Raw genomic sequence first — 17,232 nt, 5'->3', positions numbered from 1 at the left:
GTGAACTGAAACCCATTAAATATATATACATCAAGAAAAAATGCAGGAAAAAAAATCAACAATCATAATAGAAATCTGTCCCATTGATATGAAATAATTCTAATGTTTTAACAAACATGCAAAAAGTTTCAATTACATATCAAATAGTTTATCAAAATATTATACTTTTTTCTATAAAAGAATGAAGGTTATTTGTGTCTTATATTCATCTAAAACTCAGTATAATCAATTCTACTTAACACAAAAAAATGAACAATTTTAAGCAAGATAGAACACTTTGATTTTTTCAAATACAAATGTTATGCAAAATGTCTGAAGATCTTAACTTATGGGTCAAGAAATTTCTTTTTAAATTTTAAACACTATATCTAACATAAAAAATAATTAATTATATACTAATACATTTTTTAAATGTCAACAAAATTATGTTTAACAATACCTACAACCTAGTGAGATTATTGTTTGTGGGTGGGAAACATATGTTATGCAATTTTTATAGAAAAAATTATATTCAGCACCAGAGTATTAAATTTACTGTAGATGCCTCAAGTTCATATCATAAAACAATATGGATCATAAAAATAATTATAAAAGAAGGCATATTCTTTCAGAATATCAGAAACATGTATATACTATATATATAAAACAACGATGAAAATAAAGACATCAAAGAACATGCATTTAATACATGTTTTCAAAGTTAAGCAAATTTTAAAACATTCAATGATCGTCTACTGAAAAAAGGCACAAGTGTATTGTCCATTTGTCAGTCCTAGTCTTTTATTTTCAGAACAAACGCAGCTTTAACAGGCCCTCATTTACCTCAGCAAAACTGAAAAAAATTACCAATACTTAGTAGTTCAGAAGTACATAATTAAAAATACAAAAAACAAAAGTGATATCCAAAATGATTATGTAGGAAAAAATACCATTCTTGGGTATATATCCAGCACAAATGCTTGGTAAATGTACCTTGATAATTATCAAGATAATTAATTGTCATGAATGAATGGAAATTGCAAAAAATAGGAATTTTTTAAAGTCCAAAGGGCATAACTCTGTCCATAAGAGCTCAATTGTGCCTAAAACAAAGCTTGATCTAGATATTTTCATGATAAATACATGTATTTATACAAAATTTTATTTCAATGTGTGGATATATGTATAACCTCTGCAAAGAAAATGAACAGAAACTGACGGTGGACCATCAGATCAACAGACCGACTGACAGACAGACAGCAGCAAAGCAATATGCCCTCCCCTCTTTGAAGGAGGACATAATAAAGATGGGCATATAAGATATCTAAGTTTTAATTATTTAATCTTTGTCATTGCTATCAAGTTAGAAGTTCCAAAGCAAAGAAATAATAAGCTTGATATTCGCAATGTAATTTGGTACATGTAATGCTTCAATTCTATGTCCTCTGACCCCCTAATAATTTCATATTGGACTTTATTGGACAAACTTTCCAAGTTAATCTAGGTAAAATGTTTGAAAAGCATCCAGGGGTCCAAAAGTTTAAAGAACTACTTAATTTTTATTCCAACCCTTTTTTCACACTGAATCTGATAATAAACATTGCAATAAAGGATATCTCCTCAACTTTATGAGCTGAAATAGAACACAGAAGCATGAAGAACAGTCAATATTCAAAGCTCAATAAACTAACTTTGAAATAGTCTAAAGTTTTGCAATGATACTGATGTATGAAGTGTATATTTACTTGTAGTTGTTCTGTTTGAGCCATCGTATTACGGCTGGTCGAATTCTTGCCACTCCACCTCTGCTATGACTGCCCCTTCCTGTTATGATGAAGAGATCCTTCTTTTTGTCACCTCTACCACAGAGCTCTACGAGAGATTAAACACAGGAAATCAAAGATTATGGAACAGCTCGGCTGAATGAATCTCCCATACTAAACTAATAATCTAGTTATGTGCAACAAAACAAGTCTGTTAGTTTGCACCCCTTGATGCATTCATATCCAGCATGTGAAGAAAGTCTGTAAGTATGCACTCCTAATAAGTCTGGTAGAGTGCATCCCTAGATGCATCACCTTCAAAGTTTGATCTAAGTATATTATGAACGAACCTGCTGCCGGCATTTCAGCATGGTCACTCATTTAGAAAAGGTATCAGAAGCAAATTTGATAGGGTGCATCCCTTCATGCAAAATCCCTGCAAGTTTGGTGCAGACAGAGCTCAAATTACACTGGTATGAACCTCCGCCAAATTTTAACCTGTCCTGGTATTAATCATGACAAGAGGCCCATGGGCCTTATAGGTCACCTGAGTATTATGCAACAACTTTCCAGTGATTGAATTTGATTCATGTTTTAAGCCAGATGCTATGGCATTCACAATTTTGAAAGAGGCACCATTGATCATCATATCAATACACTTAGCAGTTGCTTAGTTTGTTTACTTAATACCCATATACAGGGTAAGGGAACAAAAAATGCATTTCAACTAATCAGTAATATTCAGCAATAATCAATAGTGCCCCTACCACACATGAACCCCTGACCTTTAGGCCTTGATATTTGATTAATACCAAGGAGCAGATTTCAAACCATTCATTCATTTTCAGTATATAAGTACAGCCCCCCCCCCCTTCTATGGTACCCTGACCCTGGGGCCTTGAAATTCAAAATTCTGGAAGATTTGGGCCCTTGTGCAGCATAACTATATAGGTAGTTCATCTGCTTAATACCCTGGAGCAGAGAAGAAAATTTTCAAAGATTTAATGTATTTTCACTATATAATCAATAGAGCCCCGCCCTAACACCAGAACCCCTGACCCTGGGGCCAAACAAATTCACAATTTTGGTAGAGGCACTCTTGTTCATCATAACTATGCACTTAGTTAGTTTATTTAATACCCAGGAGCAGAGAAGAAGATTTTCAGAGAATTCATGTATTTTCACTATATAATCTATAGAGCCCCGCCCTAACACTAGAATCCCTGACCCTGGGGCCATAAAATTCACAATTTTGGTAGAGGCACTCTTGCTCATCATAACTATGTACTTAGTTGGTTTATTTAATACCCAGGAGCAGAGAAGAAGATTTTCAAAGAATTCATGTATTTTCACTATATAATCAATAGAGCCCCACCCTAACACCAGAACCCCTGACCCTGGGGCCATAAAATTCACAATTTTGGTAGTGGCACTCTTGCTCATCATAACTATGTGCTTAGTTGGTTTATTTAATACCCAGGAGCAGAGAAGAAGATTTTCAAAGAAATAATGCATTTTCACTACCTACTTATTTAGCCCCGCCCTAGCACTAGAACCCCTGACCCCAGGGCCATGAATTTCACAATTTTGGCAGAGGACTCATTGCTGATTACAATCATGCAAACAGTTTGACTGCTTGATGTCCAGGAGTTAAGAAGATTTTTAAAGATAGCATTAATTTTAGTGGTTTTGGCCCCACCCCTCAGGCCCCAGGGGGGCAGGGATCATGAAATCCACAATTTTTGTTCCCCTTCAGCCATAGATGCTTTAGGCCAAATTTGGTTGAAATTGGTTCAGTGGTTGCAGAGAAGAAGCTGAAAATGTTCAAATGTTAACGCACAACGCACGACGCACGATGCACGACGACGGACGAAAACGGATAGCAATAGGTCACCTGAGTTTACTCAGGTGACCTAAAAATGTACAATACATCAAGCATCTAGGAAGGGCTTGAAATTACCATATTAAAATGTGTTGATATTACTGACAGACATTTTAACATACTGTAAATCACTTTTTATTCGCGAAAACTTTATTTTTACGTAATTACGTGAGATTGTGTACTCGCGAAAATTTAATTCTCGCGTATAATAGTATTACTTAAGATTATATAGAGCAATAACCACAATTTGTGAAAATTTTGTCTCGCTAATCAAGAGTCAGTGACTATCTCGCGAAAATAAGGTGTCGCGAAAATTTAGTGATTTACAGTACTCATCAAGTATGCAGAACACATTCCACAAACAAAAGAATATTTAACCACAGTTTTTAATCAAAGACAAGATAAGAACCATTCATTTTACTTAAGAAAGAATGATACTGCTGAACATGTTGATAATCTTATTAACTTACTTTTCCTCTGATCTTCTATAACCTTTGAAAGTACAGTAACTGCCTCATCTACATGTAAACCATGCAAATCTAGTGTGGACTTGGTTTCAAGATACTCAACTCTTAAAAAAAAAATATAATAAACTTGCAAATTTTGTTTTAACTATGTGATGGTAAAAATCTCAGAAGAAATATGGCTGATAATAACTAATATATTTAAATATGTCTTAGTCTATGATTCTGACATTTCAGCACATCATGAAAATTTGTACAACATTTTAAAGAATTGGAAAAGGTATCACTTGCTCTAGTTTTCATACCTCCGAGATAAAATCATTTGTGCAGCATTTTCATTTGCCTCCTTGATTTTCTTAGTGTGCAAATGGCCCTGAAAACCAAGCAAATTGATTAGATTCATGCAACAAAAATATGTATGATAATTATTACAATTTTTGTTTTAAAAAATATCAAGGCCAATAAGCTAAATATATTTATATGACAAACGTAGATCCACCTCCTTATTGTATTCCTTATACTGGCTTTACTATCTTGGCTTTATTGAAAAAAATGGTATACCACATGAATGTTCAATGACCCCCTTAAGGCCTTATAAGGAGTCAGTCAGGCTCACATAAGGTTCAAGTGTCCAGTTGATGACTGGAAATTAAAATTACCAAAAAAAAACCCAGGTCCATGGGAAATGTGGTTACAAGTCAATGAAGCCTCTGACCAGTAGAGCTAAAAATATACAATTCAATGACACCTACCTGATTAGAGTAAAAATGGGCCACTTGTTTCATGCCTCGCCTGAAGGCCTCCTGGGCTTTCTGGAAACATTCATGGCGCAGTCTGTAATGTAGATTGGCTTCTCCTCGGATGTCCTCATACTCCGGGTTCTCAGCACTTTGATATTCCTTCTTTACTTTGGGACGGTAAGTGTATGAATCAATCTGTAAATTCAAGTTAGAAGTTCATATGCAAATTGGAATACATTGTAATATTGCAAATGTGAACTGTAATAAGACAGAGGCAAACAGTAGGCAGTGATTTACCATTTCTTGTAGACTTTGCTGTTTTGCAGCTTCAATCAATTTTCTTTCATACTTGTCTGCTGCTTCTGCTGTCATCACAGTCTTCGGTGGCTCATTACTTCCCAGCGATCCTTTCACTGCTCTCACTGTGTCAGCATAACTGAAGCTGAATATACAAATTTATCATTACTAATGCATTTTGTGGGAGACTCAACTCCTATAAAATTTGAATCAAATGCATCTCTAGGGTGCATAATATTCCCCAATGGCTGACCTTCTTCTTACTCATTACTAAGACAAAGAATTTTTGTCTGTTACCATTACATAAACAATTTTTGCTAGGGGAAAAGGACACTTTTTTCATACATTTGGATCAGAATTACAATCATTTTGAGAGATGTTTAGGTTTTATTGTGAGGGCAGGGTATTTTTCTGTGGAAAAGGATTACCTAGATCTGCTGACATTGACAAAATTGGATCAGAAAGGCTCATTTGTCATTTCCTGTTAAGCTGAGATCATGAAAGCAACAGATCATTACTAAATTCAATTAGCAGTAAAAAATGATATCTTTTATAGCATACCAATTTGCTTGAAATATTTCATCTAAGACAGAAGGATCAATGGCTGGAAATTCTTCATGCAGCTTCTGCCTTTTCATTCTATTTCCAATTGTATTATGTAAACCTGAGGCCTTTAAATCTTCTTTCTGAAAAATAGTTTATTAAAAAAAAAAAAATCAAATTTCAAAGAAATGTGCTCCCAAACTTTGAGGGACTATTTGGTTGGTTTATAATAATTTATGGCATACTGTAACAGGTTTTTCTGTCCTGGATTTCAGGAACTTCTTCGCAGGGCATAAAAAACTTTGACTGTTGTTAATGCCCAAAAATGAACATGTTGAGTATTTCTTCAGTTTTATTTACCAGATTAGCTTTCCTTTCCTCCTCTTGTAACTGTTCTTGCATTATAAGATGCATGGACTTTTCAGTAGATCTGCACACAGAATTATTCATTTCTGACTGAAGTTGTTGTGCAAAGGCTTCATCTAAATGCAAAGTAATAAACTTCATATTAGCAGTTTGCATATATTTATCTTAGTTTTTCCTTTCCTAATCATGCCTATGATTTTTTTTTACCGTACTGATCACTTTCTCCAACAGTTTTTTTTTCCTAATTTATTTCCCTTTACAATCAACATTCAATTCGGTCAATTCATTTTAAGCTAGTGGCTTTCTGTGATAATATACCTTCAGAAATTTGCTGCCTGCGATTAACATGGATTTCTACATGTTCTGTCTTCAGACACTGGTGAAGTCGCTGTGCCGTTATGTAATCTACTGGAATTGTTAGAGCTTCTGCAGCTGCTATATAAAGAAAAAAGACTCCTATACAAACTGTTAACTAATGCATTTATAAGGATCTCTGGACAAAACTGTTTTGTCTAAAATAATCTTTACACTGTAAACTACACTTGAAATAATATATTGACAGTGTTTGAAGTATTAGCTGCCTGTAGGGATCTACAGTGTAGATAAACTTGTCAAACAAGAGACTCCAGGACCATAAGACAAACCTGAGTCATCTTAGTGCATGGGAAATTGCTTTTGAAAAAAAAAAACATTTTGCACTAAATTGGGTCCCATTCTAGTGCATAAATTGTCATGAAAAATAAAACTTATCCACACTATTTGGGCATATCTGAATGTAAATATTACTAATGTAGATTTGCTTTTCAGGAAAAGACTCTCGCTATTCTGAACAAACTTTTATATGTTTAATTTGATGCCTAATTCTAGCACGACCTCAACACAAGTGAATACAATACATGTATATTTAATATGAATGAACTTGTACCCAAACAGTGAAGCAATGTTTGCATCTAACTTTAATTGGTAATTTTAGTAGATATAAGGTCAGTATCATTGATATTGCCTATATGATCTTGGTTTAAGGTCATCATTCCAGTTTCTCATTATAAAGTTATATTATAGCCACTATTTTACACAAAAAAAAACCCCACCCTCACAGACAGAGTTTTCTTTCATATACATGTATCCCCAGAGATTGTAGATATTGTTTACCTGGAGTCAAGTTTCCAACGGATCCAAAGAGGCTGAGAAGAGCCTGAATAAAGTCACTGGGGAGTTCTAGGGAGAGTGTCAGATTAGCCGGGGACTCTGTCACCGGGATAAAGCCAGCATCACTCACTTGACTAGTATCTACCACCTCCTCAAACACACCACTCTGTGGAGAGTCAACATACGAGGAATTCAAGCTCTGGTCCAGCTTCGACACATTTTGTAAAGAAACACTATCATTTGCTGGCTCATCTTCTGCGATAGCTACCAATTCCTGCAGGATCATTCTATTGAACTCCTCATCTTCTATAAATATCTCATCTCCTTCATTACCTCTGGAGAACTGCTGACAGGTACGGATGTTGGACTCATAAGAGAGCATCCTTTTCTCAGAGTTTGCAATCAATTGATTTTCAATGTCTTCTTTGGTTGCAATATTTGTGTCTTCCAAGTATTTTATACATATGTCAATTAACAAGGCAGGTTGGTCAGATTGCTCCCCCACACACATGCTTGAAGAACTTCTCGATCTGGCAGGGATAGTTGGAGATTTTGGCACATGCTGTACCTTAAACATAGAGTCTAAATATTTATTTTTGTCTTCTTGACTTAGCGAAATGTCATGAAAGTTCCAATCCAAAATAATGTCTGCTGCCCATTCTACATTATTATCACAACTCTGTAAAACATCTTTCAAGTCTGCTTCTGGGATTGTTGGAAAACTGTTCTTCAAGAATTCAATGTCTGCTTCTAGAAAATCCTCTGTCATTGTACTGCGATGCACTGTCATAACATTTGAGCTTTTTGAATTTTTTTCTGAATATTTATATGTTGAATTAACTTTCCATTCCTTGCCTTCAATAATCACTACCTTACAAGGTTTTTTACTGCTGTCTGTTGTTCCCCTGCTAAGATCATGCATTATGTTTAGATCGTGAGGTGTTATCTCCGTCTCTGAATCCACTTTTATGACCACATTACTGTCATTAACACTGAGTTTTTTCTCTACATTGTCACTTTTCACATCATCAAGGCTGTCCACTTTGATAGCAGTCCAGTCATTTACAGCTAGCTTAGCCCTGTCACTGTCATTAAGTAGTGGGAATCTAGCAGCCATTTTCCTCTTACTGTTCTTTTTAAGTGACTTTGCTTTATCTTTCTCGTGAACATTTTCATCTTGTAATGATATCTTGTTAGCTTCACATACTACTGAGCTTGGTTTTTTAGAAGTAGACTCACTGGCTTCTTCACATCTCTTTGGAGCTGATGCCTGGGGCTCCGTGGGAGAGCCAGCTATACTTTTTGAGAGGTTGGAAGTGTCTGAAAAAGGTTCTGTATCCTCATGCTTGGAGTTCATGGCACTATTTATGTTCTCTACTAGACTTTGTGCATCAGATTTCTCTGCCACTTTAGCCTCAGTAGTGTCTGAAGCTTGGCTATTTCTTTGTGGATGAGTACTGACCTGTCTCTGTCCAAGGGGTTCTTTATTTTCCCATGAGTCACTGGAAACCACAATATCAGTGTCAGTGTTTTCCTGTTTTGACCAGTACAATAGCTCAGATGCCTTAATGTTGTTTAGTTCTGATGTTACATTACTTTTTGGAATAGTTTCAGTCATCTGGTCTTTGTCATCTGATTCAATATTATCTTTTTGTTGTACTTCTTTATGTGTTGAATTATCACCATTCCCATTGTCAGGTTTTAGGTCCCTTTCTGAGTTAGAATTTTTGTGGATATTTTTTTTCTTGCTTCTCTGATCCATGGGTGTATCCCAAACCACTTCAGTCTTAGACACAGTTATTTCTCTGAACTCACTTATAACATTGCCTTCATCAGCAGAATTCTGCTCCTTGATATCACCTTGTTCATTATCACAACTTGTAGATAATATTTTAATTTTTTCTTCTATCATTTTTTCTACCTGCATGTGCTGGGTTGGATCAATGTCCATGAAAAGGATCCAAGATTTCAGTTCATCAATGATCTTATCTTGGTCCAGGTCAGTATTCCAACAGCTCCCCACATTCTCCATAATAAGGCTCTCCACTTTCCCCTCTATATCTTCTCCTGCTGTGTTTGTGTCTGTAATGTTGGCTGTGGAGGTAGACACTGTGAAATATTCCACAGTTTTGGGACAAGTTTCTTCCTTCTGTCTAACACCCTGAGAAACAGGTGGTGACATCAGAGTTTTCCGTTTAGTGATGATTTCCAGTTGTTTGTGTATGTTGCTGGGTGACATGGCCACATGAGACCTAGCCACGTATCCTATGGAGTTAGGGATGGGACTCTGTCTGCTATCACTCAGCTGATCAAATTCCTTCTCCAATCTTTTTTCAGAATCAGTATCACTACCAATAGTGGAGCACTCACGACCAGAATCACCACTGTTTTTTCTGAATTTGATTGAGCTTTCACTCTCCTTGAAATCCTCCGGCCTTGTCAAGAAAACCTCCTGGTCCAATGAATCTTTGCGTGAAGAATTAAATGGACTTCCCCTTCCTGGCTGGGAATTTCTGAGTTCAGGAAAATCTGCTGCTGAAAACTCTACATCCTTTGGCTTGTCACCATTTTCTCTTTTAAAAAATATCAGTACTTCACATTAAACAAATTCAAATTGAACTTAAAGAACATAAACTGCCTAATTTAAGAATTCTTCTAATGAACACAAAGCACTTTCATATACAAAAGTCACAGAGACTGAAGTCACTTAAGACAAAAACTTTTGATGGGATTTAGAATTTTTTGTTACAGTTTTTGTCAATTATTTTCTTTAACAATTTTTTTTCTGTATTTTGTTCTTCACATTACATACAGGAGATAAAACAATAATGAAACAAGGTCATATAAAAACACTTACATTTTAGTTTTCTTTACAGGGGAACCCAGGATCAGTTCTACTGTTAAATCTCGTTGGTACCTTTCTTTCATTTTTTGAATATGTTCTTTTGACACACCATGATCATTTCTCCTAATAAAATTTCAATAATTTTGTTTATATGACTTTTGCACAACAATCTAATTAAACAAAACCAAATTTTCTATGTAAAGTCAAACCTACACATCTTTTATTACAATTCTTTGGATTGGCACTTCATGTAACAGTCAAGGGATGAAAAGTTCTTTAAAACTTTTAAAATCTTTCTAGTATTGACCTTTAATCATAAATATTTCAACAAGCAAAATAATGAAGATATTTCAGAATAATTTTCCCTACCTTGCTAACTCTTTCACAGAATATTTCCATGGTGTATTGGGTTCTAATAATTCCATTTCATATGAAAATGCTTTACCCTGCAAGAAATGGTAAAAGATTAACATGCTTAAGCATCATAGGCCACTGTGCAGCTTTTTGAAGAGATATGATTATCGAGATTTGACTAGTTACATGTGGACATTGTTGGAAATTCCTACAGAACTAGTCAATTTAATGTTTGATTATTTTGAGTGACAGGCTATCGTTTTCTTACCAGTTTTAGATATGGCTTGATTTCCCAGGACTGAGTATTTGTGTTGTCTATAATGACAGGTGTACACCTCTCCTCCATTGCTGCTTCAGCTATTATCAAAAGATATGTATAATTAAAATATATCTACATTGCATTGTATATCAAAAAAATGTACTTCTTTTGACAAAATAAAGTATGATAAGTAAAAATAAACACCCTTCTTGTAGCTATATATTAACAAGAAGTGCTCAGTCTGGCCTGTGTCTATTGTAGACAGACTCGCTCAAGAGGTAGACATGAAATTTATATGTAAACCCCTTATCTAACAAGAAATTTATTACTATGTCATGAGTTATATATCCTAATTGTTTTAAAACAAAAACAATACTCTCTGATTATTTTAAACCTTTGCGTCAAGTAAATATTGAAATCAGATGAAAACTGTAGGTCTGGAGGAGTAGCATTTTAAAAGTATTTCACAGAAATTTCTATTTTTAATAACCAAGGCAACACCGTTTATCAAAATCAAAAACTGATGGACAGAATTATGTATCTTAGTGTAGTCGACTTGTGTGCTAAGGTATATTGAAATCAGACCAAAACTGTAGGTGGAGTAGCATTTTAAAAGTATTTCACAGAAATTTCTATTTTTAGTATTCACGACAACACCGTTCATCAAAAACCGATCCACAGAATTATATGTATCTTAGTGATGTCTACGCATTACATTGTACTATCGCATAAGCTCTTCTGGTCTCTGACCAGTAGAGCTAAAAATAATGAGTTGGGGGGGGGGGGGGGGATTTTAACAGGTCAGTTGGAGTAATCAGAATTACAAGTTATTTTTTAAGTCTATTAAATTTGAGGTATGAAATTTTTTTTTCGATACATATACATGTATTTTTATATTTACCTCTTTTGCGATTCCATTCATGAGCTTCTGCAAGTTTACCGACATCAAAGCTGTATATTTTATTCTCCCAAAAATAATCATCCGTACTTAGAATTTGTCCATCTCCAACAAGCTGCCTATGAACATAATATATTATAGTTGTTTTAGCATGATTTCATTGCAAGCTTTTCAGAAAAAAAAACACTTTCAGAGATTTAATATTATATCAAACAGAAAAATAAACAGGAGGTTAATGGCCCAATGAGCTCATCTGAGTGACCTTGACTTGGTTATTATTCAGAAAGTGACTCAGCCCTACCACAGCTGGTCCAGATTTGAACAAACCTTCCCTAATATTCCCTTGTCCAACTTGATTCTACCTACCTTACTATGCTTCAGTATTATTATTAATTTCTTGGTTCTCACCCTATCTCTTCCATCATGATTTTTATTGCTAAATCAATAAAATATAAACACCAAATCACCTCCCTCATCATTTTTTGAGGTTTTGTACAATGTAAAAAGCTGCCTCATCATGTTTTGGGGGCAGAAAAAAAATTTCTCTCACAAAAAAGGCCTGAGAACCAAGTAATTAATTTTGCATGGCCTTATCACTAATCATGATCTTGCTCTTCTTGAGAATTTTACAAAAAATTCTATGCCCCCTTAATCAAAGATTTGGGGGTATATAGATTTTGTCTTGTCAGTCCATTTGTCTGTCTATCTGTTTATCCACAAAAACTTGAACCTTGCCCATAACTTTTAATTGGGTAGAGCTATAACTTTTACATTTCACAGATGTATTCAATGCAAGCAGAGAGACTTGCTTACCTTGCTAATGTAGATTTCCCGCTTCCCGGAAGTCCCCTTAAAACTACCAGCACTTCAGCACCACTCGCAATCCTTTGACTCACTCTCTCAATGTCCCTCTCATTAGCCTCAGCTGAAGTTTTACCACTTCTTTGGACAGGTAATACGCCACCTGGGGGTAGGAAAGGAGGAGCTCCTCTTGGTTCTGGAAAATTGGGGAAATGCTGCATCCAAGGAGGCATTCCCCTTGGAATAGAGCCCCTGGCTCCTCTAGGTGGCCAAGGTGGACGCATCTGCATACCAAAAGGAGCTCGTGGTAGGCGAAAGCCTGGGACAAACTGATTAGGAATTCGAGGCTGTTGAATAGGTATTCCCCCATCTAAAGGTTTCCCCATTTTTGGCATCACAAAATGAGGCTGTGTCCTATCTGATTGCTCATCAGCTTGTTCAGAATCATCTTCTTTTTGCAATCTTGGAACAAATTCTTTTGCAGTGACAGAGAGTTCAAAAGATAAAACTGGTAACTGCATTTCTGTTGAATTTGGCCTTTCAACTGCTTCACTGCTGTCTACACTTAACTGATCAGAATGGTCTTGAAAAACACTGCCCGCTTCTTTCACCTGATCTGAGTTACCTTGATTTTGGCTTGCTCCATGAAGTCCATTTAGATTACTCTCTTTTATCAAACTATCAATGTCAAATTCTCCTGAGTCGTGTCTTAAATTAAAGGCACTTTTATTAGCAAATGAATACCTTGAAGTTCCATGTGCTGATGGCTGGGAGAAATTTGACAACACATAACTACTTGCACTTTCATTCAGACTTGACTTATTTCTGTCATTTGTGTTTTGTGGCCATAGAGATGATACAGGTGCAATACTTCCTCCCAGTGTTTGAGATATGTGATGTGGTAACTGCTCTGTACCAAGCATTGGACATTTTTCTTCTACAGAAGTAGGGATTCCATTGTCCTGAGAAGTGGTCAAATTGAGGGCACCTGCAAGAATTGAATGTCCAATACCTTCAGAAAAAGGAACTAATGGAGTGGATAATTTCTTCGAGGATGACTTAAAGTCCAATTCTTCTTCAAAATTTTCATCAATATCATCAAGAGAATTATGTGAAGACCGTATTTTATTGGATTTTCGTGGATCAAGTTGCGCAAAATCTAATGATACATCCTCACTGCCACTATTATCATGAAATGAAGGAAAACTTCCTCCTTGAACTTCATCATACCCGGTGAGTCTCTCGGACCTATATTCAGGAAGTTCAAGCTTCGGTAATCCATTATAGCTTTCAATATTTTTATCTTCTTCAGAATATTTAGATGGACTTACAAAACCGCCAGGAGATAGTGAACTGTCCCTTGACTTTCTGTTTATTTTTTCGCCAATTACCCCAACATGCCTGGGGCTGGTTTGGACTGGAGTTAAACTGCCAGGAGAGGATGTACCAGCATTATACCCACTAGGGGTTGTTAATCTAATGAGTTCATTGCCTGTATTTACATTTGTAGTAGCATTTCCTAAATGGTCTCTTTGTTGACTCACAGGTGATTTTTTTTTATCCAACCTTTGTGCATCTACAACATTTGGAGTGGACTCTCTTGAGTTTGGTCTGTCAGAACTTGGAAGTGAACCCAGTGCAGGAAACTCAGAGGGCATAAGGTTCTGTGTTGATTGATGGGAAAACTTATTTTTCTTATCCAAACACAAGACATCTCTAGCTATTTCAGTTAACTTGCTTTTTTTCTTGGTTGCATCTATCTGGCTTCCACACATAGTACATAGTGTATCTATTGCTTTTTCCACTGAAACGAAATAAAAAAAATTAATTATATACAATAAATGTAAGAAAGGTTTAATTCAACTGAAGTCATTTTTTTCCAGTAATCTTGATACATGTTCAGTAAAACTCGGTTAATATGAAGTGACTGGTACTTATGAAATTACTTTGCTATATCCGTAATTCGTTATATCCGTATAAGAAACTCTTTAAATTTATATAGCTAGGGATTCAAGATAACTTCGCTATATCCGTGAATTCTCAATATCAGTGTTCGTACTGTATCATTTTACAAAAGGAATATCTAATTATTCAATTACTCCGGTAAATGTAATATCAATCCAAATTGAATAAAATACATGTATATATTAAATTATCGGATACCATTTTAAAGTGGGGGAAAGCATTAAACAACAGGAAACTAGAAAACTGACCAGTCAGCAATAGCCCCTCCATGAGGTAGAATTATAACAGTGCTGCTTATGGAATGATTAAAAAATATATGACGGCAATGTTTCTTAAAATTTCAAAGGTTTAAAAACCTGTAAATAATATCCTTGTAATTACACAAGACAGTAAAGAACAACTCAACACTGAAGGTATATATCTAAACAAAAATGAAGCTTGTGTTATATAAATCTGCCTTCTAAAAGTACATATCACTGTTATAACTTTAAAACAAACAGCAGTTGCAGACAAAGGTTTTCATTAATCTTAAAGTGACAGATAAAGATAAGCCTTCTAAATTTTCTGCAGCAGGCTAGATAATTAATCCAAGGGATTATTGTATTCTCTCATTTTCTTAATTTATAATAAGAACTTTTTCAGTAATGATAGAAATCCTATTAATAATCTTCTTGAATTTTCATCAGCAAAAAAAAATTATAAATAAATAAATAAAAATAAAAAATATATATCTTCTTTAATCTATTTCTTGTTTTTAGAATTCAATGAAATCAGAATATTTATAGGGTATTTCAATAAAAATAAAGTAAAAACATTTATACTTCACTCCACTTTCCAAATGGACTTAACTATTACATTTGCAGACAGAGGTGGTAATTAATCTCAATGTGACAGATAAAGAATGCTTTAGATTTTCTTCAGGAGAAAGCTAATTAATCCTAGGACAATTCATGGCAGTATTCAGTTTACAATGGGAACATTTTCAGAAGTTATCTCTCTTTGCCAATTCATTCTTATATAAAGTTCAGGAATCTACCCCACCACCCCAGCTCCAAACCAGAGAACATAGAGAAACATCAAACACTTAGCATCAAAATATGTCTTTTTGCCTACTGAACTACCATACCAAATTTGAACTTAATTGGGCTACCATAAAAAAAGTTATTAGGAAAAAACAGAAAATTTGTGGACAAATTTGACCTGCCATGTGATTACATTCACCCGAAATCCTTGCGGGGCCCTAATTATACCCAAAGAAAGTGACATAAAAGCGGCAATGTTAATCAAAGGTTTTTATTATGCTTGGGTCTGTAGCTCGCTGCTTAATTTGTCCGAATTTCTCAGAGAACTACAGTTCTGTAGCTAATAGATCTGTAGCTAAAAGTACACTGTTATAACTGTACACATGTCCAAAGTTATTTTGCATATTCTTAGTAATCCATATATGGGAAATGATCAACATATTTTTATAGATTCAAAATTATCGTTTTGAAATTCAGAACTCCAGAATATTTGGTTTAATAAGTTGGTATTATCTTTTTCCACTTTGTTCTATTACATTGCAAATACATGCATATAGGATGAATTTTACCTAAGAAAATGTATGTAGGACAATGATAGAACTTTCTTTTTATAGTAAAGCATACATAACTGAAATAATCCAAATGAAGACAAAAATTCAACTAATTTTCTCAATGGTTTTTCTCGCTTCAAATTTACCTGCCATGTTTACATTCAGAACCCTCTGGATTTGTCATAGTAAATGCACTGAGTACGAGTTATTGTCCGTGGATTTTTTTGCTATATTACGAATACACAGAACAAATTTTATTGTTAAACAGGGTCCGGAGGACAATATCATTTTAACAATAGAATGTTCTATCTCACACTTTGGGACCACTCGCCCAAATGGGATATAACAGTCCGTTTGGGATATAATGTCCCAAATGGAATATAATGTCCCAAATGGAATATAAATTTACAGTGTAAAAAAATTTTAATTTGGCAATAAATATCATAAATCCTCATCAGGACATTTATTAAGGAATAACTTTTGGTTGACAAGTTTTTCTGTATGCCCATTGTTTAAGAGACTGATCCCTCAGAATTTCTATAACTTTCTGGGGATCAATCTTACAAACTGTAGGGTTGCAGAAAAACTTGCTCAACAAAAGTCTATTCCTTTTTAAGTGTATTGATGCAGATTTATGATATTTATTGCCAAAATAAAACATTTAAATTTTTTTCACTGTAATTTTATATCCCATTTGGTATATTATATCCCAAACGGACTATTATATCCCATTTGGGTGAGTGGTCCCAACATGTCTAATGTTCATGATGTTGGAAGAAATTATCTTTATAATTCATACTAAATTAAATGAAGCAACATCGAGTAGCTAAATAAAGCTAAGTCTATGTAGGTTATCCAAGCTACGTAGCTAAATTCACTGCTTGTACTGTTACTGGACCTGATTGTAGAAACCGAAAGCAGGCTGAAATTTATATGACAACAGATGGGTGAATAGGGAGATAGGTGAATAGGGAAATGTAAAGTCACTGGTTATGAAAAATACTTTGATAACACACCATTCCATTCTAATTCTTGAAGGATGATAAACACCACATCCCCATCAACCTTTCCGTCAAACATATCTTGAACATGACGAAAAATCTGGTCGTTCACTTCCTGTTGTCTTTGAGAGCCGGTTAAAGGTGCTTGTGGTTTAACTTGATTGACCTCTCTGATCGGATTTTGTCTCTTCATTTCAAACACCAATGCTATGTAATGTCTGCATTCAAATTCATCGTCATCTTTGACGACGATAACGTATGTTTACACTATCCTCCCTCAACGTGGTCTGAATCAATCTATACTGCGCAGATGCCATGCGCATGAAAATATCTCCAACTCGCATATAAAACGC

General features: G+C 34.9%; 1 protein-coding gene across 1 annotated transcript; it reads right to left on the bottom strand.

Moving 5' to 3' along the window:
* Positions 1–251: 251 nt before the first annotated feature.
* Positions 252–17,201, bottom strand: LOC134277935 (NEDD4-binding protein 2-like). The gene is made up of 16 exons (XM_062760233.1): positions 16,895–17,201; positions 12,353–14,144; positions 11,543–11,658; positions 10,651–10,739; positions 10,398–10,474; positions 10,041–10,151; positions 7,187–9,756; positions 6,353–6,469; positions 6,029–6,150; positions 5,687–5,811; positions 5,126–5,270; positions 4,841–5,023; positions 4,394–4,461; positions 4,095–4,195; positions 1,725–1,851; positions 252–832 (listed from the first exon to the last, which is right to left on the bottom strand). Exons 1-16 carry the CDS (start codon positions 17,070–17,072, stop codon positions 787–789), a joined length of 5,967 nt encoding a protein of 1,988 aa, XP_062616217.1. The 5' UTR covers positions 17,073–17,201; the 3' UTR covers positions 252–786.
* Between the last annotated feature and the right edge of the window lie 31 nt (positions 17,202–17,232).

The sequence above is a fragment of the Saccostrea cucullata genome, unplaced genomic scaffold (assembly GCF_032062105.1).
Source record: "Saccostrea cucullata isolate Sc308-1 unplaced genomic scaffold, CSIRO_AGI_Scuc_v1 ctg965, whole genome shotgun sequence".
NCBI lineage: Eukaryota > Metazoa > Mollusca > Bivalvia > Ostreida > Ostreidae > Saccostrea > Saccostrea cuccullata.
Note: the sequence above shows the minus strand (reverse complement) of the source record. Positions and strands in the feature narration are given on the sequence as shown.